Source organism: Ranitomeya variabilis, chromosome 1, assembly GCF_051348905.1.
Source record: "Ranitomeya variabilis isolate aRanVar5 chromosome 1, aRanVar5.hap1, whole genome shotgun sequence".
Taxonomy (NCBI): Eukaryota; Metazoa; Chordata; class Amphibia; order Anura; family Dendrobatidae; genus Ranitomeya; species Ranitomeya variabilis.
The window spans coordinates 360,747,014-360,774,308 of NC_135232.1; the positions used below are offsets into that span (position 1 = coordinate 360,747,014).

The window sequence follows — 27,295 nt, forward strand, 5'->3', positions numbered from 1 at the left end:
TGCAGGGCCACTACACCATAGCGCCATACACAGCTTTTCTCAGATGCGAGGGGGGTCAGATCCTATGAAAGAACCACTACTACAGTGTATTGAGCTGTGCTGTTCTCGCTTTCTTGTTTGCAGTTTCTATGGGGGCTGAAAGTAATCAGCTGATCTGTAGGGGTACTGCCTGTCAGACCCCCACTAGTCTGATATCGTAAGGATAGGTTAGCAATATTTTAGTCGTGGGCAACCCCTTTAATTTGTAAGTCAGGTGCTTGTTTGGCTGGCTCAGGCTATATTCACACGATAAGCTTTTGATGCCTTTTTTATGTAGCGTATTTTCTAAAAAAAAAATGCAAGTAACGTATTTTACTTAATGGTGCAGATACTCTGTAACAGCAAAAGCTCATCGTGGGAACATAGCCTTATGGTAATTTTATTTATAGATTTTTTTTTTTTCCTACAGTAATTTCTCCTGGCTGTTTGTTTCATTGCAGAGAGGAAAGTAAGCTCAGTGTAATGAGTAAAATGTATTTTCAAATTCTTATGTATGTGACTGACGGCTTATAAGCGGCAATACTTCCAACAATACTTTCTTTCTCATGCGGTGTCACAACTTGTTCCAAAGCTTCTCACTTGAATGCTACTTGCCCTTTACACACATGAGAATTTGGATCCCATAATCCTCAGGATTTTGGCATCCTCTGCATGAGGGGGTTTCAGCATTACACCCCTCCGGGTTGTAATTTACAGGAATTTTTGATGCCTTTCCAATTAGTTAAAGATGTTTCATAGCAAGTACAGTGTTTGTGCAATGCACATGCAAACTACATTCATTAGCATTACGCCGTAATATCTTGCAACATGAGAAATCCATATATTCGGAACGTGACCTTCTACTTCTCAGCAGTCAGCAGCAGACTGGTTATCTCACAAACTAGTACCACACTGGGCAACAATGGGGCAATCGCTGATTATAGGATCCTATTCAAAGTACTTGTTCTCACCCACAAAGCTCTCCACAGTGCGGCACCCCCTTACATCTCCTCCCTCATTTCTGTCTATCGGCCTAACCGACCTCTGTGCTCTGCAAATGACTTTCGACTAACCTCTGCACTAATCCGTTCCTCCCACTCCCGACTCCAAGACTTCTCCCGTGCTGCGCCAATCCTCTAGAATGCTCTACCCCAAGAAATTAGGACCATCCACAACTTGCATAGTTTTAGGCACTCTCTCAAAACACATTTGTTCAGAACGGCCTATCACGTTCCCTAATCAAAGTCATTTTATGTGTAAGTATGTGTGTGTAGCCCATTCACTATCTCCTCCTATCCCCCACCCCCTGAAGATGGCTGGACCATCATTGTAAATACATCATTGTAAATACACACCTGTACCTTGTATCTCCCCCACCTCATTGTAGATTGTAAGCTCTCACGAGCAGGGTCATCTTATTGTGCTTTAATTATTGTATTGCTAACGTTGTTACTTATGACTGTTGTGTTTCAAACTGTTAAACTGTAAAGCGCTGCGGAATATGTTAGCGCTATATAAAGATTATTATGTTGTGAGAAACTTTGCAAGGAATTACTTAAGGTTAGGTTGCCTTTTTGGGCATTTTTATTTCTTTTACTTCAATGATTGTATTTTGTCATAAAAAATAAACAACAGATGGGATAAACAGCCCCAGTTGTTGCTATACAGCTGACAGCTGTTGATGTTTGCCATCGTATGGACATAGTGCTGTCTGTGTGTGAGGAAACCGCACTAATGAAAGCTGCCGACGTCTTCGCCTGAGAATTCGTCAGTGAGCTCCTTCTGACAGTCTAACTGGAAAGTTTGTAACTTACTGTCTCACTTATTCATTCTCGTCTGGACTATTGTAACTCTCTACTAATCGGCCTCCCTCTTACCAAACTCTCCCCGCTCCAATCTGTCCTGAATGCTGCTGCCAGAATCATATTCCTCACCAACCGTTACACCGATGCCTCTACCTTGTGCCAGTCATTACACTGGCTACCCATCCACTCCAGAATCCAGTACAAAACTACTACCCTCATCCACAAAGCACTCCATGGCTCAGCACCACCCTACATCTCCTCTCTGGTCTCAGTCTACCACCCTACCCGTGCTCTCCGCTCCGCTAATGACCTCAGGTTAGCATCCTCAATAATCAGAACTTCCCACTCCCGTCTCCAAGACTTTACACGTGCTGCGCCGATTCTTTGGAATGCATTACCTAGGTTAATACGATTAATCCCCAATCCCCACAGTTTTAAGCGTGCCCTAAAAACTCATCTGTTCAGACTGGCCTACCGCCTCAACACATTAACCTAACTATCCCTGTGTGGCCTAAAAAAAAAAAAAAAAACATAATCCGGTTCCTCTCATCATGTTCTCATACACTTTATGCAGTTAATAGCACTCGATGTCTGTACTGCTACATACTTAGGCAGTTAACTGGTTCATGCAGCTTTACATGAACACCCGAGCCTTACACTATGGCTGGTCCAAATAACTAAAGCTATTGTTACCATCCACCTCTCGTGTCTCCCCTTTTCCTCATAGGTTGTAAGCTTGCGAGCAGGGCCCTCATTCCTACTGGTATCTGTTTTGAACTGTGATTTCTGTTATGCTGTAATGTCTATTGTCTGTACAAGTCACCTCTATAATTTGTAAAGCGCTGCGGAATATGTTGGCGCTATATAAATAAAAATAATTATTATTATTATTATATATTATTATTAACTTATGTCTGTCTCTTTGAGCTGTTACTGGCTAGTTGAATGTGAAGGAAAGCAAGCAAAACGGTAAAGTTTGTATTGAAACTCCATTGCAAAAATGATTTTAGATTATAATATGTGCATTTCAGTAATAACAATAGAGTCCCTAAAGGTGGTCAACATCCAATATCCACAAGCAGCCAGCAACATCCTCAGAGGGCATTAACTATATACCACCAATTGGGGCCGCTTAACCCCTCCTAATTCTATCTGCTTATTTGAGGGAGGGGGGCTACTTTTTTTCCCCATTTTCGCAGTGCGGTGTCGCTCGACGCCATTTATCACCCCAGGCAGAGTTGTGGCTGCAAAGTCACGAAGCTACGGTGGCCTGTAAGGTTCTCCCATGATCAGCGTAGATGGATAAACAACCCTAGTATGGGTCCTCGACTTTCACTGGTCTGATTGCTGGTCTAATACTCTGCAATGCTTATTCATTCCAAATAAATATATTATAAAAGGCATCCCTGAAAACCTCATGTTCTGCAAAAAGCAAGCCCTTATTTGGCCCTGTAAGGAAAAGTTACAGCTATTCGAATCTTGAATTGCTGTTTTTGTTCATTCTGTTTTTTGAAAATTTAGAATAAAAAGGGATTTAAAAAAAAAAAATTGCCCCCAATAGCACAAATAAAAGAGGCAAACCAGCCACTATTCAGATCTCTCAACAGAGAAACTGAAGTTTTCTATTACAAAGTAGCTCAAAGGCGCTGGAAAAGTGGCATGGCTCCCAAAATATAATTCTAGTAAAATCCACAGTATGAAAGTCTATTGGCCCCTTCTAACCACAGTTAACGTGAACATTACATGGAGTTTCTGCAGAAGGTAGAATGTGCTTCAAGGGGATTTCCAGGTCTAATCATTACTGACCCACCCAATTGATAGCTTATCAGTGGATATCAAACAGCTGGCGCGATCCCTGGAAACTGCTCCAGCAGCTGCTGGAACTAAAATGTTCGGCCAGAACATAGCAACCCTGTCCATTGCTTAGTGGTTACAGAAGTACTGCGCTCTATCTCCCATTGAAATTGTGCTGCAGTACTCCGTAGCCCCATACATTGCTTGGTGGCCACTGCCGAGTTTAGCCTGTATATTAATAAACTCGGACCACTTCCGACGTAACGTTCAGCTGATCGTGGGAGTGTCTGACCACCACCAATCTCCATATTGAGAGGAGTCCTCAATTGTTGGGTACTGACAACTTACCAATTTATTGGGCTCGTCTCATGTAGCTCAAGCTGGGCTCTCTGTATTGGGCACTAAGTGGCATATTTGCAATTTTCACTCTGCAACATCCACTGCAAACTATTGAGACAAATCTGGACTCCAAAATCCAAATGGTGTTTCTTACCTTTCAAGCCCTGCCATGTGTCTACAGAGTTTTGTATTTTGCCACATTTGGGAGAATTATTGTGGGATCCATTTTCTTATATTGTTTTTAATGTCTCAGTGTTAAACTTTTTAAGCAGCAAGCAACTATAGGTCCGAAAAGATAAATTCCTTGAGGCGTTTAGTTTCCAAAATGACTTTCCTTGTGGGGAAGTGTCTGCCATTTTGGCCCCTTGGCAAATGTTACATTGTGTCCAGAATCAGCTGGGCAGAAAAGTGCAATATTAGCTGCAAACCGATTCTGACTTCCAGTGCATTCAGTAGAAATTGCTTGGCACATTCTTTGGTGCATTTTCTTTTCATTACTTTTATTACAGGTTGTGAGAATTAAATGTGAAGCTAAAGCAACATTTTGGTTGACAAAATGTAATTTTGATTTGTTTTTTGATTCCACTGTGCATTAATTCCTTTGAAGCACCTGAAGAGTTAACACACTTCCTATATTTCGAAGTATGTACAGTACAGACCAAAAGTTTGGACACACCTTCTCATTTAAAGATTTTTCTGTATTTTCATGACTATAAAAATTGTACATTCACACTGAAGGCATCAAAACTATGAATTAACACATGTGGAATTATATACTTAACAAAAAAGTGTGAAACAACTGAAAATATATCTTATATTCTAGGTTCTTCAAAGTAGCCACCTTTTGCTTTGATGACTGCTTTGCACACTCTTGGCATTCTCTTGATGAGCTTCAAAAGGTAGTTACCGGGAATGGTTTTCACTTCACAGGTGTGCCCTATCAGGTTTAATGAGTGGGATTTCTTGCCTTATAAATGGTGTTGGGACCATCAGTTGTGTTGAGCAGAAGTCTGGTGGATACACAGCTGATAGTCCTACTGAATAGACTGTTAGAATTTCTATTATGGTAAGAAAAAAGCAGCTAAGTAAAGAAAAATGAGTGACCATCATTACTTTAAGAAATGAAGGTCAGTCAGTCCGAAAAATTGGGAAAACTTTGAAAGTGTCCCCAAGTGCAGTGGCAAAAACCATCAAGCGCTACAAAGAAACTGGCTCACATGAGGACCGCCCCAGTAAAGGAAGACCAAGAGTCACCTCTGCTTCTGAGGATAAATTTATCCGAGTCACCAGCCTCAGAAATCGCAGGTTAACAGCAGCTCAGATTAGAGACCAGGTCAATGCCACACAGAGTTCTAGCAGCAGACACATCTCTACAACAACTGTTAAGAGGAGACTTTGTGCGGCAGGCCTTCATGGTAAAATAGCTGCTAGGAAACCACTGCTAAGGACAGGCAACTAGCAGAAGAGACTTGTTTGGGCTAAAGAACACAAGGAATGGACATTAGACCAGTAGAAATCTGTGCTTTGGTCTGATGAGTCCAAATTTGAGATCTTTGGTTCCAACCACTGTGTCTTTGTGCGACGCAGAAAAGGTGAACGGATGGACTCTACATGCCTGGTTCCCACCGTGAAGCATGGAGGAAGAGGTGTGATGGTGTGGGGGTGCTTTGCTGGTGACACTGTTGGGGATTTACTCAAAATTGAAGGCATACTGATCCAGCATGGCTACCACAGCATCTTGCAGCGGCATGCTGTTCCATCTGGTTTGCGTTTTAGTTGGACCATCATTTATTTTTCAACAGGACAATGACCCCAAACACACCTCCAGGCTCCAAGGGCTATTTGACCAAGAAGGAGAGTGATGGGGTGCTACGCAGGATGACCTGGCCTCCACAGTCACCAGACCTGAACCCAATCGAGATGGTTTGGGGTGAGCTGGACCGCAGAGTGAAGGCAAAAGGGCCAACAAGTGCTAAGCATCTCTGGGAACTCCTTCAAGATTGTTGGAAGACCATTCCCAGAGACTACCTCTTGAAGCTCATCAAGAAAATGCCAAGAGTGTGCAAAGCAGTCATCAAAGCAAAAGGTGGCTACTTTGAGGAACCTAGAATATAAGACATAATTTCAGTTGTTTCACACTTTTTTGTAAAGTATGTAATTCCACATGTGTTAATTCATAGTTTTGATGCCTTCAGTGTGAATGTACAATTTTTATAGCCATGAAAATACAGAAAAATCTTTAAATGCGAAGATGAGTCCAAACTTGTGGTCTGTACTGTATGTGTGTGTGTGTATGTGTGTGTGTGTATATATATATATATATATATATATATATATATATATATATATATATATATATATATATATATATATATATATATATACATACACATATATATATATACACACACACATGTATATTGCTCCTAAATTTTTAGCCCTTCTAACTTACTAGCAAATTGCAAGAGCTTTTAAAGATGTTGATATAAAGAATTATTTATTAGCTATATTTTCTGCTAGAATTACCTGTTTTGAAAATTGCAAACTTAATAACATTTTTGCCAACTTCTGAATTATATTTTTTTCCCCTCCATAAATACATTTTCATTGATCAAAGTTTATCATTGACATGGAATTAAATGTGTGACGGAAAAATATTCTTAGAATTGTTTTGAATGGAAGTATCTTTCCAAAGTTATTAAAACCTAGTGATACAGATCAGGGCGCGGTCAGGATTTAGGGAAGAGGATTAAGAGGTAGTGCAGCATTTAGAGCAGTTTCCACAAACTGACAACTATGGACTGGTCTAGTCACATATTCCTCCATCACCGGCCATTGTATGGACACAATGGCCAATCTATAATAATAATCTTTATATAGCGCCAACATATTCCGCAGCGCTTTACAGTTTGACAGTTTCAAACACAACAGTCATAGGTAACAACGTTAACAATACAGTAATAAAGCAAACTAAGACGACCCTGCTCGTGAGAGCTTACAATCTACAATGAGGTGGGGAGATACAAAGTACAGGTGTGTATTTACAATGATGTATTTACAATGATGGTCCAGCCATCTTCAGGGGGTGGGGGGTAGATGGAGATAGTGAATTGGCTACACACACACACACAAACATAAAATGACTTTGATTAGGGAACATGATAGGCCGCTCTGAACAAATGTGTTTTGAGCGAGCGCCTAAAACTATGCAAGTTGTGGATGGTCCTAATATCTTGGGGTAGAGCATTCCAGAGGATTGGCGCAGCACGGGAGAAGTCTTGGAGTCGGGAGTGGGAGGTACGGATTAGTGCAGAGGTTAGTTGAAAGTCGTTTGCAGAGCGCAGTGGTCGGCTAGGCCGATAGACAGAAATGAGGGAGGAGATGTAAGGGGGTGCCGCAATGTGGAGAGCTTTGTGGGTGAGAACAAGTACTTTGAATTGTATCCTGTAATGAATGGGCAGCCAGTGTAACGACTGGCGAAGAGCGGACACGTCCGAGTAACGATTAGCCTGATGGACGACCCTAGCTGCCGCATTAAGGATAGACTGGAGATGAGAAAGTCGCGTGAGGGGGAGGCCAATTAATAGAGCATTGCAGTAGTCCAGGCGGGAGTGGATTAGGGCGACAGTGAGAGTTTTTGTTGTCTCCATGGTGAGAAAAGGGCGGATTCTAGAGATGTTCTTTAGGTGTAAGCGGCACGAGCGGGCAAGAGATTGTATGTGGGAGGTAAAGGAGAGATCGGAGTCAAAAATAACACCCAGACAGCGTGCCTGCTGCCGGGGCGTTATTATGGTGCCACCCACGGAGAGGGAAATGTCAGATTTAGGGAGGTTAGTAGAAGGCGGGAGCAGAAGAAGTTCAGTTTTGGAGAGGTTGAGTTTCAGATAGAGAGCGGACATGATGTTGGAGACTGCAGACAGACAGTCAGTGGCGTTCTGTAGTACAGTGGGGGTAAGGTCAGGGGATGACGTGTATAGTTGTGTGTCATCAGCTTAAAGATAATACTGAAAGCCAAATCTGCTGATGGTCTGTCCAATTGGGGCTGTGTAAAGGGAGAAGAGAAGGGGGCCAAGGACTGAGCCCTGAGGTACCCCAACAGTGAGAGGAAGAGGAGATGAAGTGGAGCCAGAGAACAGAACACTGAAGGAGCGTTCAGAAAGGTAGGAGGAGAACCAGGAGAGAGCAGTGTCCTTAATGCCTAGTGACTGGAGCCTAGAGAGTAGGAGAGGGTGGTCAACAGTGTCGAAAGCTGCAGAGAGGTCCAGGAGAATGAGCAGAGAGTGGTCACCATTACATTTTGCTGTCAGATGGTCATTGGTCACCTTGATGAGTGCAGTTTCTGTCGAATGTAGGGGGCGGAAACCGGACTGTGAAGGGTCTAGGAGGGAATGAGTGGAGAGGTAACGGGTAAGGCGGGAGTAGATCAGGCGCTCCAGGAGTTTTGAGATGAAGGGGAGATTGGAGACCGGTCTGTAGTTGTTTGTGAATGATGGGTCAAGGGTGGTTTTTTTTTTAGTAATGGAGTAATGATGGAGTGTTTGAAGGAGGAGGGGAAAATGCCAGAGGAGAGGGAGAGATTAAAAATTGTAGTTAGGTGAGTTGTGACGACTGGAGAGAGAGACTGGAGGAGGTGTGAGGGAATGGGGTCGGTGGTGCATGTAGTCGGACGAGAAGAAAAGAGGAGCTTGGAGACTTCTTCTGTGATGGGATCGAATGTGGAGAGTGAGCCAGGGGAGATGCAGGGAGGGATGGGAGTCATTGCACTTGGTGTCTGGGAGCGGATTTCCTGACGGATATTGTCTATTTTCTCTATAAAGTGGGAGGCCAGGTCATCAGCACAAATGTCTGTGATAGTGTCTTGTGCTTTTGGCCTGAGGAGGGAGTGAAAGGCGTTAAAAAGTTTCTTGGGGTTGTTGGATAGTGAGGAGATCAGGGTGGTGTAGTAGGTCTGTTTGGCGAGGTGAAGGGCAGAGTTATAGGTTCTTAACATAAATTTGAAGTGGATGAAGTCTTCTGGTCTGCGAGTTTTCCTCCATAAACGTTCAGCACACCTAGAGCATCGCTGGAGAAATCGGGTTTGCGATGTGAGCCAGGGCTGTTTCACTCTGTGTTTGGAGGTTCTGAGGGTGAGGGGAGCTACTTGGTCTAGGGTGCTTCTAAGAGTGGCGTTGTAGTGATATACAGATCAGGACAGGAAAAAGAAGAGTTTGGGGACAATGATGAGTGTAAGGAGTCTGAAAGTGTATGAGGGTTACTGGCTTGTAGATTTCTGAATGTGTGATAGGTAGGAGAGTGCTGGGGTGGGCGAGGAATTGTGAGTGTGAAGGAGAGAATGTTGTGGTCAGAGAGGGGAATCGGTGAGTTATCTAGGTAGGAGATTGAACAGAGCCGGACAAAGACCAGGTCCAGGGTGTTACCGTCTTTGTGTGTCTCAGAGGTTGAGAGCTGTGAGAGGCCTAGAGAAGTGGTTAGTGATAGAAGCTGGGATGCAGATATGGAAGTGGGGCTGTTAATAGGGATGTTGAAGTCTCCCAGGATAAGGGTTGGTAGTTCTGAGGACATGAAGTGCGGCAGCCAGGCAGAGAAGTGGTCCAGGAAGTGTGTGGGTGAGCCTGGGGGCCGGTATATGACCGCTACTCTGAGGGAGAGGGGACAGAAGAGTCTGATGGTGTGGACCTCAAAAAAAGGGAATGAGAGTGATGGAACTGGGGGTATAACCTGGAACGTGCATTGTGGGGACAAGAGTATGCCGACTCCACCACTAGGTCTGTTTGTGGGTCTTGGGGAATGGGAGAATTGAAGGCCACCATGGGGAATGGCAGCAGGGGAGACAGTGTCAGAGTCCTGGATCCAGGTTTCAGTGAGGGCCAACAGATTTAGAGAGTTGTTCAGAAAGTAGTTGTGCAGGAAAGGAAGCTTGTTACATACAGACCGTGGATTCCAAAGGGCACAATTGAAAGGGAGAGATGAGGGAGTGCAAGTAATATTAATAAGGTTAGTATGGTTTTGATATGAGGTAGGGTAGCGGTTGAGGTTGGGGAATGGGGGACCGGGGTTTGGGGAGATGTCCCCTGAAATCAGAAGGAGTAAGAAGATAAAAAGCAAGTAGTTTTTGGAAGTGTATGAAGTTTTTTTGTGCAGTGTGTTTGGGCAAGATGGGCTGAGGTTTTTCAGGAAGGTGAGAAGTGCATGGGAGCTGTACATGGGAGAGGGAAGGATTGAGGAGCTGATGTATATGAGTCGTGATGGAGGGGGTATTGGGCGGTGAATGTGAATTGCAAGGGAGCATAGGAGGATAGGAATAAAATTTCATCTCATTAAATATTGTGAGTTATCTGTGCATAATTTGACATAACTCTTCACCTCTTCTCTTGTGTATAGGGTGCCTCCTGACTATAATTCTCCTAATGCGTGCCCTTGATCCATTACTGTATGAGAACGAGTCTCTTTGTTACTTCGATACACTCAAGGTATGTGACAATGTGATAAATGCCAAGGCTCCAGAATGTCTATTCTACAGTATTCTAGTATGTTTTAGGTGTCTTATTTCATTCTTTGTACAACGTCCAATTCCCATAATTGTTAGCTTGGCAAACCATTATGTATTTCCTGACTCCTCCACACACGAATGATAGGCCTGTCCTATTTTGATCCAATTTGTGGATCAGAATCACATATTCAAGTGAATTGGCAGTTAAAAAAAAACAGATCTTGAATTACATGCAAATGGCATCCAATTGCTATCAGTTTTTAACCAATTGGGTTAGTCTCCAGGAACGTAAACATTGCTGCTGTTGACAATCCTGAAGATGGCACTCTTGGGTCCAAAATGGATTAGAGAGTCAATGTGGTCATTTAGAAACTAGGTCAAAGTGGTCATCCACTTCCTGTGAATGGCATTTTTGCACGTAGGAAAGGTATTTATGACAAGGGCCTGAGGCCGGCTGTCCATTGCAAGCACAGGTGTGCCCTCTAACAAAGCCTTCAAATTGAGAATATCGTATTACCAAACAAAAATTCATATGAAAAACATAATGGAGGTTATGTATATGGTTAACAGAATTAACTTGTTGGTAATTTTTAATGTTCAGCATTCCTCATGTCATGCACCTATTGCTTGTTGACCCCTATTAGCATGTTATCCATCTATTTGTCCAAATGGTTCCAATGTTTGTTTCTAACAATCATTGTATGGACTTGGCTATTTATTTTACTCATATTGCACTACTAATTCCACAGCACTTGAGAGATCATTAATGTCCCCATTGTGGTTCACAATCTAAGTTTTCATCTGCCACTCCTGCGCTATAAATAAATAATAAATTTAAAAGTGGCGTGGGTTCCCCCTAATTTTGATAACCAGCCAGACAAAACTCAGAGCTTCAGCAAGGCTAGTTGCCAAGAATAGAGGGGTTATCACGCTTTTTTTAAAAAAATATTTAAATAAATAATTTTAAAAAATGGCGTGGGGTCCCTCCCATTTTTGACAACCAGCCTTGCTAAAGCTCACAGCTGGGGGTTGGTATTCTCAGGCTGATAAGGGGCCATTGATATGGGACCCTAGACTAAAAATAGCAGCCCGCAGCTGCCCAGATAAGGCAAACAACCTAATAGATGCGCCAATTCCGGCGCTTTGCCTGGCTCTTCCCACTTGCCATGTAGCGGTGGCAAGCAGGGTAATGAGGGGTTAATGTCACCTTGCTGTTGTAAGGTGACATTAAGCCGGCTTAGTAATGGAGAGGCATCAATAAGACACCTATCCATTAAAAATCCAATAGCAGTTAAAGGGTTAAATAAACACACACGCAGAAAAAAGTATTTTAATGAAATAAAACACCACACAGTTTTGACCATATTTTTATTATTCTTCCATTCCAAGCATCGATCTTCTGTAATAAAAATAAAATAAAAAAGCGAAAGTATACTCCCTGATCCGTCGTAGTCCGATATATCGAGTGTTCCACGCAGAATCTGGGGGAAATAAAGCGTACTACTGGGAGCGCTGCTAATGCGACCACTCCCGGCTGTAAGCGACTGGGGAATGAATGAGCCGGAGTGGGCGCAGGCCCAGTAACTAGTGGTGACGTCACTGAGCCTGCGCCCCTCCCAGCCTGACCTGAGGTAACCTCCGGACCGTGGGAAAATGCCAGAGAAGAGGATACCGCAAGTAATGTATCTATTCTATCAATCTATCTATCCACAGGAAGTTGTTTTTTTTTCTCTTGTGTGCACTCAACATTATTGGCATGCACAAAGAGAAAAAAAACGCATGAAAAGACGCACCTAAACCTGCATTTTTGGCACAGCTAGTTTCCTGCCAAGATGAACAGGTTTTGCTGCAGAAAACAAATGCAGCAAAAACGCCCTGTGTGAAGTTACCCTTAAGCTGTACGGGAGGACATGGAAAGGAACAAGCAAGTTACAGTGAGATGTGGAGGAAAGGAGTTTGCGAGCTGCCAGGATGGATTTAATAGCTGGTGTCAGAGTGACCTCCGGTCTGCACAGACATGACAAATAAGCTGATGTGGAAAGGTTCGAAATGTGAGGATGCAACTGGGCTAACAAACTACACGGCTAGAATATGGCTAGAGATTTAGCTAGCATTATACGTACAAACAGAATTGATGGAATGTGACTTTGTCTTTGCCTTTCGATGCGGGCTCACATGCTGAACCTGCATCCTTCCCAGCAGATGGCTGATTTAATCAGCCATCGTGTACCTTTAACACAGGGGTGGGGAACCTTTTTCCGGTCGGGGGCCATTTGGAAATTTCTACCATCATCTGAGGGCCACATAAAAATGATCACCTTGAAAATTACCCTGGTATATTTAGTCAAACAATTAATTATGGTAACTCGCCCTTAATGTGACGACTGGAGCTGCTTCTCTTTGGTGTAGCTGTGTTGATAGGTGATGCTGATCATGTTTCTTCTCACAGTTGCTTTTCCAGGGGTGGCACGAAGATCATGGGGGCACAGAAATCACAAGGGGGGGTGGGGCACAAAGATCAAAGGAAGGCACAAAGCTGAGGAACACAGAGATCACGGAGGGGCACATAGCTGGGGGGCACATAGCTGGAGGGGACAGATCACATGGGAGTGCAAATATCACGGGGTACATAGCAGGGGTCACAATGCTGGGAGTCTCAGACATCACAGGGATGCACATAGCTGGGGGCACAGAGATCACAGAGGGGCACATAGCTGGAGAGGACAGATCACAGGGGGCACAAATCACATGGGAGCACAAATATTGCAGGGGGTACATAGCAAGGGGGCACAAAGCTGGGAGCCACAGAGATCACAGGGATGCACATAGCTGGGGGGCACAGATCACAGTGGGGCATATAGCTGGAGGACACAGAAATCATGGGTGGTACATAGCTGGGGGGCACAGATCACAGGGGGCATATAGCTGGAGAGGCAGAGAGATCACAAGGGGAACAGAGATCACAGGGGGGCACATAGTTGGGGGGCACAGAAATCACAGGGTGGCATATAGCTGCCGGGGCAGAGAGATCGCAGGGGGAACATATCACTGGGGGACACAGAAATCACAGGGATCACAGGAGGGGCACAGAGATGACATGGGGGCACATAGCTGGGAGGCACAGAGATCACAGGGGGCTTATAGTTGGAGGAACAAAGAGATCATATTGGGGCACATAGCAGGGGGAGGCACAGAGATCGCAGTGGGCACATAGATTAGCTGAGGGACACAGATCACCTGCAGAGCTGCCAGCACAGAGATCACTCTGGACTCTGTGGCTGCAGCAGCTTCTCTTCCGAGACAGTAGGATGGGAGAGCATTTGGCGCTGGCCCCGCCCACCCGGCGCTAACCCTGCCCACTCCGTCATTAGCCCCGCATACCCCGATGACGCCATTCATGTGCAGGGCAGGCAGCATTCTGTGATGAACCCTGTGTGCCATGCACTCGGAGTTAAAGGGCCGGCAGCCGACAGGATGTGGCTGCTGCCGGTACATTGCTGACTCCGGGGACCTTCCCGCGGGCCGCATGAAAAGCCAGTACAGGCCGCATGTGCCCGTGCGTCGGAGGTTCCCCACCCTTGCTTTAACAGAAGCAAGCTTCTCCTGCTGCTGTTAACCTGTTGAATGCCACTGTCAATCTTGACAACAGCCTTTAACAAGCATCGGCAGAGGGGCGCGTCATTTCTTGCATCCATCGGGGCTCGCAAGACATGTTTGCGGGGACGCTAGTGGGTTCCCATGAAAGCTGTGGGTCTGCTGAAATCCCCCATGCTTTTCATGACAATTCTCTTGTGGATGCTGGCATTAGATTGTGATTTAAACTATATATATATAGCACTACTTATCAGACTATCGCAGCTGCAAGTCCCCTTAGTGGACTATTAAATACAGTGTAAAAAAAAATTTTTATTGAAAATTTAAAAAACACAAGTTCAAATCATCCCCCTTTTTGACCTATTAAAAATAAAAACAAAAAAATACACATTTGGTATTGCTGCATTTGCTACAGTCTAATCTATCAAAATATAAAATTTAATCTGATTGGTAAATGGCGTAACGAGAAAAAATCTAAACGCCAGAGCCACTTTTTTGGCCACCACAACATAACAATAAATGCAATAAGAGGCAATGAAAACATTTGTATCTACCCCAAAATGGTATAGGTAAAAATGCCAACTCGGGGCACAAACAAAAGCCCTCACACAGCCCCATAGCCTGAAAATGGAAAGTGTTATGGGTCTCGGATAACGGCAACACAAGCAAAGTTGTGGTGTGTGGTTTTCAAAACAAATTTACAGGGGAAAAATTTTCACCACTTACAGAAAAAAAACACCTATGCACATTTAATATGTGCATAATTGTACTTACCTGGAGAATCATATTGCGAGGTCAACTATTTAGTGCACAAAAGAGTGCAATTTCACAATTTTATTTCAGCTAACTTGGAACTTTTTCCCGCTTTCCAGTGGATCGCATGATAAAATAAATTTATTTATTTTTTATTTATTTATTTTACTCGCTTATATAGCACCATTAATTCCACAGTGCTTTACATACATTATTGGCACTTTTCCCCGTTGGGGCTCACAATCTAGATTCCTATCATTATAAGTCTTTGGAATGTGGGAGGAAACCGGAGAACCTGGAGGAAACCCACACAAACACTGGGAGAACATACAAACTTCTTGCAGATGTTGTCCTTGGTGGAATTTGAACCCAGGACCCCAGCGCTGCACGGCTGTAGTGCTAACCACTGAGCCAGGATGCATGTGTAAAATGAATGTTGTCATTTAAAAGTACAACTCGTCTCTAAAAGAAACCAACCTCTTAAATGTCTATCTGGACAGAAAAAAATAAATAAAAAGTTATGGCTCTTGGAAGAAGGGGAAGAAAAAATGAAAAGGAAAAAATTAAAATTGCCCTAGCGTGAAGGGGTTAAAGATCATTTTTACCAATGTAAGTTTTAGCATACTGTTCTGGACAGTGAGAGTTTTTTTTTTTTTTTTTACTGAAAGGGAGCCTGCTTCTTGCTATAAGTACATATGTAGAGACCTGTCAGTCATGTAGGTTGGGCAAGGAGAAGCCAGAAGGAGCTTTGGAGGGGACTTTTCTCTCCATGCCTGGGTTGTTGTTCAATCTTTGTTTTCACAAATAAAAGCCGATCTCTGTGTAATAGAGCCTGTCTAGATTATATGCAGCTCATGCTCCAGGCAGCATGAAACTGCTGACAGATTACCTTTAATAACTTAATTCTCTGCTGTTTACATGTCCCATGAATTATTTATCAGTTTTCCACGCCTGTTTATAATGATCTTGTCTGCTCACATTGGTCTATTGATCAGAGATGCAGATAGCATCCATTGCTTCTTCTAGCTACATAGTAAGCCAGATTTAACACATCCTCAAGTTTTAGGAGGAAAATGTCCAAAAAAAAAAACAAAATCAAAAACGAAACCAGATGGTTGCACTTGATTGTCAGCATTTGTGTAGCGAGAATTCTTTTCTGCTGATAGGAATAAGTGACATGACCTAGTAATAGTTTGAGGTTTCCATTGAAGTTTGTAGTTGTTGATGAGGAAACCTGACCACGGAGGTTTTATAATATTTTGGTAAGAAACTAATGGCTGATTACATAGCAAGGCCAAATAAGGGTCAAGTCTTTGTTCCACCCCGTAAAGAAAGTGTAAGAATTGTGCAGTTAACTTTTGTTCCTCATTTCATCACAGGCCGTGGACCCAATGCGTTCTGGTTACTATGATGATCTGCGCAGCAAGTTCCAGATAGAAAATGCTATTTTAAAGATGGAATATGCTGAGGCAAATGTGATCATTCTTTTAGATAAGGTAATATGTATAATATGTACAGTCATATCATTGCATCCATAGAACGATAATGTAAAGTCATTATGTAAAGTATCGCATTCTCTTCTCAGGGTCTGACACGACTGTATCACCTAGACCATATGTTGTTGGTCAGTCATATGTGTCTTTCGAATAATAAGCTTCGTGCTCTTCCCAGTGATTTGTCCATGTTGCGATATATTGAGGTATGTGTTTAGTGTTGTGTTTTTGTTTTGTTTTGTTTTAATATATCGTAGTAGGACTTTTCTGCAGAATGTAAAAAATAAAATAAATTTGGGTCTTTAGTGGAATAGTAAGATTTAGGTATGCCCAACTGTTTTACTATGGAGATACCCTTATACAGTAAGGGTAAGTGCACACAGACTTGAGACTTGCAGCATATCTATCAATTATTTTGGGTCTAGTTGTTTTTCATACACAAGAACTGAAGAGGTAAAGTGATTTGCAGTGTAAAAAATTAATGCTCTCATGTAAAAATTTTCTTTTGCGACAGAAGAAGAGGAATTGAACTCTATTTCGCCACCTGTTGGAAGCAGCAATCCAAAAGGTAGCGCTGTAGAGTACAAGTCATCGTCCTCTCTGATGATGCAATTTGCACATTAACCCTTTTTGACATCAGATGTAATAATCCGTCCATGTGACCTGGGTCTATCGGACCAAGGACGGACTATTACATCCGTGCACCGTTCTGACAGCTGACACCCGGCACTAAGTGCCAGGAGTGGTCACGCACCGTTCCCGCCATTTAAACCCCCAAATTGCTGCGATCGAACGAGCTGGCAGACGGCTGACTGCCTTTGAATCGGATACCTCTCAGCTTGACGTGGGGTCCCGATCGTTACCATGGTGACCCGTTGCCATGACGACATCCGGGTCACCAGAGCTAGGAAACTTGCAGATCATGCACAGTGCATGATCAGCAATTTTCCCTGTCAATGCAGAGCTGACAGTTTCTACAGGCCCATAGTGGGACAAAGTACGGTAATAAAAGTAGAAAAAAGAAAGTTAAACTTTTTTTAATAATTGTAAATATATACAAAATCAAAAATAATAATACAAAAATCAAAAGTTACTGTATCTATAAATGAATATTTGAATGACTTTGAATTAAAATGTTATGTAAAATGTTCCCAATAAAAGCTTCAACTCAATCCACAAAAATAAGCAAGTCTCCACTCAGGTCCGTCATCTGTTAACCGAAATATAGAGGGCTTCCACGTTACTGTTAGCACAGAGGCTCTGGAAAAGTGAAATGGCTCCTCACCCGCCAAAAGAAATTCAGCAAATTCTCCACTCCCAAATCCAAATGCCCCCCTCCCTTCTGAGCCTCACAGTGTACCAAAACCACATATAGCATCCACATTTGGCATTTCTGAAGCAAGAACCCGCCTAACTTACGGGTGCATGCCTCCAGAATCATGGGCTGGGCATAATGTACTGGTGACTGCAACACCAGTTTGCAATTTTCACTCCGCAACATTCATTGCTGCTTGTTTCTGGAAAATACCAATCTAGTCAAAATCTATTCCCCCAGGGGGGTATAGTTTCCAAAATGAGGTCACTTGGGGGGGAATCTGCTCTTGTGCTCTGTACATGGAGTGCACAAATTGTTCTAGGAAAACCTGCGCTCCAGGAGGCAAATAGCGCTCCATTCCTCCTGAGTCTCTCCATTTGGCTATGTAGTACTGTACAGCCACATATGGGGTATTGCCGCGTGCAGTAGAAATTGTTGGACACATTTTGGTGCCTTTTTTACCCACTTGTGCGAAAATGTAAAATTTGGAGGCTAAAACTAAATTTTGGTGGTAAGAAATGTAGTTATTTTTTTCTTCAGTGCCAAAAGGTATAAAATTCTGTGAGACACCTGTGGTGTCAATATGGTCACTGACCCCCTAGATAAATTAATTGAGAGGGAGTTCTGCTGTTCTGGCACCTCATTGACTCTCCCAGTGGGTCATGGCACCTGCAAACCATAACAGTAAAATGATGCCCCTTGCCTTCTGAGCTTTGCACTGTACTTGAAAAATATTTCCCGATTACATGTAGGGTATTGGTGCACTCAGGAAAAAATGGACCTCTGTTTATTGTAAACAAAATTCCTATTAGCCCTTAGAAAAATTAAAAACTGGAGGCTAAAACAACATTTTAGTGTTAAAAATGTAATTTACTCTTTCTTCACCGCTCAGTGGTATAAAATTCTGTGAGGCACATCAATATGATCACTGCATCACTAGATAAATTCATTGGGGAGTGTAGTTTGTAAAATGAGTTCACTTATGGGGGGGTTTCTGTTGTTCTGGCACCTCAGGGGCTCTGCCAATGTGACATGGCACCCTCAAACCATTCAAGCAAAATCTGAACTCTAATATGATACCTCTTCCCTTCTGAGCTTTGCATGGTGCCTCAAAAGTAGTATTCCCCCACATATGTGGTATCGGCGTACTTTGGAGAAATTGTACAACAAACTGTATGGTGCAATTTCTCCGGTTACCCTTATGAAAATGCAAAATTTGGGGCCAAAATAACATTTTTGTGGGGAAACTTAGATTTTTTTTTCACGGCTCAACGTTATAAACTTCTGTGAAGCACCTGGGGGTTCAAGGTCTCACCACGCATCAAATTACATTCCTTGAGGGGTCTGGTTTCCAAAATGGTGTCACATGTGGGGGGATTCCACTGTTTAGGCACATCAGGGGCTCTCCAAATGGGACATGACGTCCGCTAATGATTACAGAAAATTTTACATTAAAAAAGGCAAATGACGCTCCTTCCCTTGTGAGCTCTTCCATGCGCCCAAACCGTAGTTTTCTCCCTCATATGGGGTATCAGAGTACTCAGGAGTAATTGCAAAACAAATTGTCTGGTACAATATTTTATGCTAATAACATATTTGGTGGGGGAAATTTGATTTTTTCTTATTTTTATAGCTCAATGTTATAAACTTCTGTGAAGCACCTGAGGGTTCAATATGCTCACCACGCATCTGTATCAGTTCCCTGAGGGGTGTAGTTTCCAAAATGGTGTCACAGTTGGGAATTTTCATTGTTTAGGTACATCAAGGTCTCTCCAAATGTGACATGGCATCCACCAATTGTTCCAGCAAATTTTGCATTTAAAAAGTCAAATGGCGCTCCTTCCCTTCCGAGCTCTGCCGTGCGCCCAAACTGTAGTTGTCTCACTCACATGGGGTATCGGCATGCTCTGGAGAAATTACACAACAAATTTTTGGGTTCCTTTTTTTTCCTGTTACCCTTCTCAAAATAAAAAAATTGGATCTGAACGCAATTTTTTGTGAAAAAAAGTTAACCCCTTCATGACCCAGCCTATTTTGACCTTTAATGACCTGGCCGTTTTTTGCAATTCTGACCAGTGTCCCTTTATGAGGTAATAACTCTGGAACGCTTCAATAGATCCTAGCGATTCTGAGTTTGTTTTTTCATGACATATTGGGCTTCATGTTAGTGGTAAATTTAGGTCGATAATTTTTGCGTTTATTTGTGAAAAAAATGGAAATTTGGCGAAAATTTTGAAAATTTTGCAATTTTCAAATTTTGAATTTTTATTCTGTTAAACGAGAGAGTTATGTGAGACAAATAGTTAATAAATAACATTTCCCACATGTTTACTTTACATCAGTACAATTTTGGAAACAAAATTTATTTTTGCTAGGAAGTTATAAGGGTTAAAATTTGACCAGCGATTTCTCATTTTTACAACGAAATTTACAAAACCATTTTTTTTAGGGACCACCTTACATTTGAAGTCAGTTTGAGGGGTCTATATGGCTGAAAATACCCAAAAGTGACACCATTCTAAAAACTGCACCCCTCAAGGTGCTCAAAACCACATTCAAGAAGTCTATTAACACTTCAGGAGCTTCACAGCAGCAGAAGCAACATGGAAGGAAAAATTAACATTTAACTGTTTAGTCACAAAAATGATCTTTTAGCAACAATTTTTTTTATTTTCCCAAGGGTAAAAGGAGAAACTGGACCCCAAAAGTTATTGTACAATTTGTCCTGAGTACGCCGATACCCCATATGTGGGGGGGAACCACTGTTTGGGCGCACGACAGGGCTCGGAAGGGAAGGAGCACCATTTGACTTTTGAATGAAAAATTGGCTCCAATCTTTAGCGGACACCATGTCGCGTTTGGAGAGCCCCTGTGTGCCTAAACATTGGAGCTCCCCCACAAGTGACCCCATTTTGGAAACTAAACCACCCAAGGAGCTTATCTAGATGCATAATGAGCACTTTGAACCCCCGGGTGCTTCACAAATTGATCCATAAAAATTAAAAAGTACTTTTTTTTTCACAAAAAAATTATTTTAGCCTCAATTTTTTCATTTTCACATGGGCAACAGGATAAAAGGGATCCTAAAATGTGTTGGGCAATTTATCCTGAGTACACCGATACCTCATATGTGGTCACAAACCACTGTTTGTGCACACGGCAAGGCTCGGAAGGGAAGGAGCGCCATTTGACTTTTGAATGAAAAATTAGCTCCAATCGTTAGCGGACACCATGTCGCGTTTGGAGAGTCCCTGTGTGCCTAAACAATGGAGATCCCTCACAAGTGACCCCATTTTAGAAACTAGACCCCCCAAGGAACTTATCTAGATGCATAGTGAGCTCTTTGAACCCCCAGGTGCTTCACAAATTTATCTGTAAAAATGAAAAAGTACTTTTTTTTTCACAAAAGATTTCTTTTAGCCTCAATTTATTCATTTCCACATGGGCAACACAATAAAAGGGATCCTAAAATTTATTGGGCAATTTCTCCAGAGTACACTGATAGCTCACATGTGGGGGTAAACCACTGTTTGGGCACACGGCAGGGCTCGGAAGGGAAGGAGCGCCATTTGACTTTTTGAATGAAAAATTAGCTCCAATTGTTAGAGGACACCATGTGGCGTTTGGAGAGCCCCTGTGTGCCTAAACATTGGAGCTCCCCCACAAGTGACCCCATTTTTGAAACTAGACCTCAAATGGAACTAATCTAGATGTGTGGTGAGCACTTTGAACCCCCAAGTGCTTCACAGAAGTTTATAACGCAGAGCCGTGCAAATAAAAAAATAATTTTTCTTTCCTCAAAAATTATTTTTTAGCAAGCAATTTTTTATTTTCACAAGAGTAATAGGAGAAATTGGACCCCATAAGTTATTGTCCAGTTTGTACTGAGTACGCTGATACCCCATATGTGGGGGGGGGAACCACTGTTTGGGCACACGTCGGGGCTCAGAAGAGAAGTAGTGACGTTTTGGAATGCAGACTTTGATAGAATGGTCTGCGGGCATCAAGTTACGTTTGCAGAGCCCCTGATGTGCCTAAACAGTAGATACCCCCACAATTGACCCCATTTTGGAAACTAGACCCCCCAAGGAACTTATCTAGATGTATGGTGAGCACTTTGAAGCCCCAGGTGCTTCACAAATTTATCTGTAAAAATGAAAAAGTCTTTTTTTTTCACAAAAGATTTCTTTTAGCCTCAATTTATTCATTTCCACATGGGCAACACAATAAAAGGGATCCTAAAATTTATTGGGCAATTTCTCCAGAGTACACTGATAGCTCACATGTGGGGGTAAACCACTGTTTGGGCACACAGCAGGGCTCGGAAGGGAAGGAGCGCCATTTGACTTTTTGAATGAAAAATTAGCTCCAATTGTTAGAGGACACCATGTGGCGTTTGGAGAGCCCCTGTGTGCCTAAACATTGGAGCTCCCCCACAAGTGACCCCATTTTTGAAACTAGACCTCAAATGGAACTAATCTAGATGTGTGGTGAGCACTTTGAACCCCCAAGTGCTTCACAGAAGTTTATAACGCAGAGCCGTGCAAATAAAAAAATAATTTTTCTTTCCTCAAAAATTATTTTTTAGCAAGCAATTTTTTATTTTCACAAGAGTAATAGGAGAAATTGGACCCCATAAGTTATTGTCCAGTTTGTACTGAGTACGCTGATACCCCATATGTGGGGGGGGGAACCACTGTTTGGGCACACGTCGGGGCTCAGAAGAGAAGTAGTGACGTTTTGGAATGCAGACTTTGATAGAATGGTCTGCGGGCATCAAGTTACGTTTGCAGAGCCCCTGATGTGCCTAAACAGTAGATACCCCCACAATTGACCCCATTTTGGAAACTAGACCCCCCAAGGAACTTATCTAGATGTATGGTGAGCACTTTGAAGCCCCAAGTGCTTCACAGAAGTTTACAACGCAGAGCTGTGAAAATAAAAAATCATTTTTCTTTCCTCAAATTATGTTTTAGCAAGCATTTTTTTATTTTCCCAAGGGTAACAGGAGAAATTAGACCACCAAAGTTGTTGTGCAATTTTTCCTGAGTACGGCGATAACCCATATGTTTGGGTAAACCATTGTTTGAGCGCACGTTGGGGCTCGGAAGGGAGGGAGCACCATTTGACTTTTTGAACACAAGATTGGCTGAAAATCAATGGTGGCGCCATGTCGCGTTTGGAGACCCCTGATGTGCCTAAACAGTGGAAACCCCTCAATTCTAACTCCAACACTAGCCGCAACACACCCCTAACCATAACCCTAACCACAAGCCTAACCCTAACCCCAACACACCCCGAACCTTAATCTTAACCGTATTTCCAACCCTAACCCTAATTCCAACCCTAACTCTAGTTCCAACCCTAATGCTAAGGCAATGTGCCCATGTTGCGGATTCGTGTGAGGATTTTTCCGCACAGTTTTTGAAAAATCAGCAGGTAAAGCGCACTGCATTTTACCTGCGGATTTACCATGGATTTCCAGTGCTTTTTGTGCGGATTTCACCTGCGGATTCCTATTGAGGAACAGGTGTAAAACTCTGCGGAATCCGCACAAAGAATTGAGTGCAGAAATTCCATGCAGCGTTTCCGCGTGGTATTTTCCGCACCATGGGCCCAGCGGATTTGGTTTTCCATAGGTTTACAAGGGTACTGTAAACGTGATGGAAAACTGCTACAAATCTGCAGCGGCCAATCCGCTGCGGATCCGCAGCCAAATCCGCACAGTGTGCACATAGCCTAATTCTAACCCTAATTCTATCCCTAACCCTAGCCCTAACCCTAAGGCTATTTTCACACTAGCGTCGGTCCGTTGTGAAATAAATGCACAACGGGGACAGTGGATGCAGTTTTTCAAAGCATCCACTGTGGGGGGCAGATAGCGATCTCCAGCCATGGCTGATGCTATTGCAGCATCGGCCATGGCTGGATTGTAATATTTCACTAATTTTCATTGGTGAAATATTACTATCGCTCTGATTGAAAGTGAAAGTGAAACGTCACTTTCAACAGCCAATCAGAGCGATCATAGCCACGGGGGGGGGGGGCGAAGCCACCCCCCCTGGGCTCAAGTACCACTCCCCCTGTCCCTGCAGGTCGGGTGAAATTACAGTTAACCCTTTCACCCGGCCTGCAGGAGCGCGATCCGACCATGACACATATGCTGCGTCACAGGTCGGATTGGCACAGGTTTTCATGACTCATACGCTGTGTCAAAGGTCGGGAAGGGGTTAAATGTAAGGGTATGTGCACACGTCAGGATTTCTTGCAGAAATTTCCTGAAGAAAACCGGAAATTTTCTGCAAGAAATCCGCTTTTTTTTTTTTTGCGTTTTTCCGCGATTTTTTTTAGCATTTTGCAAGCGAAATTAGCTTGCAGAATGCTAAAGTTTTCCAAGCGATCTGTAGCATCGCTTGGAAAACTGACTGACAAGTTGGTCACACTTGTCAAACATAGTGCTTGAAAAGTTTGACCAACTTTTTACTATAGATGCAGCCTATGCAGCATCAATAGTAAAAGATAGAATGTTTAAAAGTAATAAAAAAAATTAAAAAAATGGTTATACTCACCTGCAGACAGCCGATCTCCTCAGTGGCGTCCGTTCCTATAGATGATGTGTGTGTGCAGGACCTTCGATGACGTCGCGGTCACGTGAGCGGTCACATGACCGGTCTCGCGACCAATCACAAGACCGCGACGTCATCGCAGGTCCTTCACCACATACCAGCTATAGGAACTGAAGCGGCAGCATGCACCGCTGAGACTCCGGGGCCATCAGAGGGTGAGTATATCACTATTTTTTATTTTAATTCTTTTTTTTTTTACCAATTATATGGTGCCCAGTCCGTGGAGGAGAGTCTCCTCTCCTCCACCCTGGGTACCAACCGCACATAATCTGCTTACTTCCCGCATGGTGTGCACAGCCCCGTGCGGGAAGTAAGCAGATCAATGCATTCCTAGGTGTGCGGAACCCCGCAATTCCGCAAATTTAATGAACATGTTGCTTTTTTTTCCGCGATGCGATTTTTTCGCGGAAAAAAATGCAACATTTGCACAAAAAATGCGGAATACCCTGAAAATAATGGTAGGCATATGTTAGCGTTTTTTTCGCGTTTTTTTCGCGTTTTTATAGCAAAAAACGCAAAAAAAACGCAAAAAATACTGAACGTGTGCACATGGCCTTAATTTAAATTTTTTTTTTCAAAAAAGTCCTGTGAAGCACCTGGTTTAAGGGCATGAAAATTCAAAGTTGGAAAAAAACAAAATTTTCCAAATTTTTGCGAAATTTCAGTTTTTTTCACAAATTCAAGTTGTACTGAAGAAATGTTACCACTATCATGAAGTACAATATGTCACAAGAAAATATTCTCAGAATCACTGGGATCTGTTGAAGCATTCCAGAGTTATTACCTCATAAAGTGACAGTGGTAAGAATTGTAAAAATTGGGCCGGTCATTAACGTGCAAACCACATTCGGGGGGTAAAGGGGTTAAATTTCCCAGAGAAACATTGCATCAGCAAATAAGCCTCCTAACCCTGGAATGCCAGAGTCGGTATGTCACTCTCCACACGGAGAAACGTTACCCCTTAGACCTTTTACGAAAATTCTGTTTTTCATTGCATTTTTGTTTGCAGATTTCTGATTCTTTATCACTTGCATTTGAATTTAGCCTTATTACTTGAATTATCCTTCAGATTGGCTTCTTGCATCATATTCTTGAAGTCAGCAGCCACCTATATGTTAATTTATTCTCTGATACCTCTCAATTATGGTTATTAATTTCAGAACGCATTCCACCATTCAGACCTAGAGATTCTGCTCAATGACCAGATTTTAGAAGGATGTACATGTGAAAGTTTCCAAAGAAATCGTTAATGATCTCGAGCCTTTTGCATTGTACTTTGTGAATTGCATCCTCTATGAACCGCTGCTCTCATTTGTACTAGTTTTCATGTATTCTTTTTTAAGGTTTCTTATTTATTCTTCCTTTTTAAAGGTGCTGGAAGTGGACAATAATGAAATTTCACATCTAGAAGGCGTGTGGAATTTACCGAAGCTGGAAGAGTTGTCTTTGAAGTGTAATAGTATCCTTTAGAATTAATTGTTTTCGGTAAAATTAGTTATCGTGTCCTTAGTTGCTATCTTCTAATAATGCAGCAATTTAATTCTGGCTACTTGTAATTCTTTGGATTTTTTTTGTTCTCCATGATTTTAAATCCAGTATATATGCTTAAAAAAGTTGCCAGACTCTTGACTGCCTATGGAGAAATTTGTACTGTTCTTAATCATTAGCAGTCCTTCAAGTTTTCTCATGAAGCTTCCTAATGAGTTTCTGCAGCTGCTTTGCATAAGGCCTCTAAGCATAGGAGCTCACTGGTAATGAGTAATGCGGTGCATGAGAACCGAGAAAGGGAGCCATCGGATGCAAAGTGGAGCAGGGGAAAAAAGGTTTGGCACAGAAGGGATCTTGGGAGGGACGGTGATGTATATATTTAATTTACGGAAGAAGTTAATTGGAACTTGGCTGCTAATCAAGCCAAAAGGGTGGTTTAAATACTAGAAGCTGGAATGATGACCACAGATTTGATTGTTGTATACTTGGGTCTCTGAGGAAAGAGTTGAGCCTGGTTCCACCTCTTAGATAAAAAATGGCTCAGAGACCAATTGAAATGTTTTCCTTTTTTTAGTCCCTCTGCTGGACTTGAACCTGTGATATTTGGATTGCTTATACTATACACTTCAATACTAATTAGTTGCAATAAATAGTGAAATCGACCAATGGCTGATGGTACTCACACAAGTACCAAAATAGCAATGACAGCGGCCTTCAGCAGGATACAACTGTAACCCTTCAGTTCCCGGCTATTGGCACAGGGGCTCCAGTTACTGCACATGCCATCTGTTACATAGCTGCATCTGCCTGATATGTAGCAGGCTCAGCTCATGAGCCGGTGTCATTTTCCTTAATGACCCAAGACCTACATTTTCATCATAGGGCATTAGGAGTTAAACCAAGCCAAAAGTGTATACACCAGAATGGAAAAGTAGAAGTCCTTACTTTGCGATAGATATACAGTGGGTATGGAAAGTAACATAGTTAGCAAGGCTGAAAAAAGACATTTGTCCAACCAGTTCAGCCTATATTCCGTCAGATTAAATCCCCAGATCTAAGTCCTTCTAAAGAACCTAATAACCAAGAAGACATCCAGGCCTCTCTTAAACCCCTCGACTGAGTTCACCATCAGCACCTCCTCAGGCAAGGAACACCAGTGTCATGATCCGATTCCAGGGTTTAATCCTGGCTGCCTTTTTTCCAGGCGGATCATGCAAAGGGTTAACTTTGCTCTGCCTTATTCTGGGTTCATGTTCACTATTTAGCTCCGATTCATCTTGCTGGAGGTGTCAGCTATAGTTCTGCCTTCGGCGTGTGAACCTGTCACTGGTAGCCCTTGATTTGTCCTGCTGTGATCCCTGACTTGCCCCGTGTCTGTTGACTCCCTCTGTCTGCCCTTTTCCTAGCGTTTCCCTGTTTGTTGGTTTGATTCTCTGGTTTGTGACTTGGCTTGTATTCGGGCTCGCTTCTGCCTTCTGTCTTTGTCTTATCCGCTTCTGACCGTTGCTGAACCTCCTGGCTTGTTCCTGACCACGTGTACTGCTGATACCTTTTGTACTTCTGCCTCTGATTGTTTTTTG

At 42.7% G+C, this 27,295-nt stretch overlaps 1 protein-coding gene across 3 annotated transcripts in view; it reads left to right on the forward strand.

Annotated features, from left to right (window-relative positions):
* The window catches only part of RABGGTA (Rab geranylgeranyltransferase subunit alpha), a 94,515-nt gene that overhangs the window by 54,358 nt on the left and 12,862 nt on the right, over positions 1–27,295 (forward strand). For all 3 annotated transcript variants that reach the window (XM_077248936.1, XM_077248934.1, XM_077248935.1), the window contains 4 exons: positions 10,338–10,426; positions 16,173–16,289; positions 16,379–16,492; positions 25,599–25,686. In XM_077248936.1, the coding sequence (XP_077105051.1) occupies positions 10,338–10,426; positions 16,173–16,289; positions 16,379–16,492; positions 25,599–25,686 (408 nt within the window). The remainder of the gene's footprint in view (positions 1–10,337; positions 10,427–16,172; positions 16,290–16,378; positions 16,493–25,598; positions 25,687–27,295) is intronic.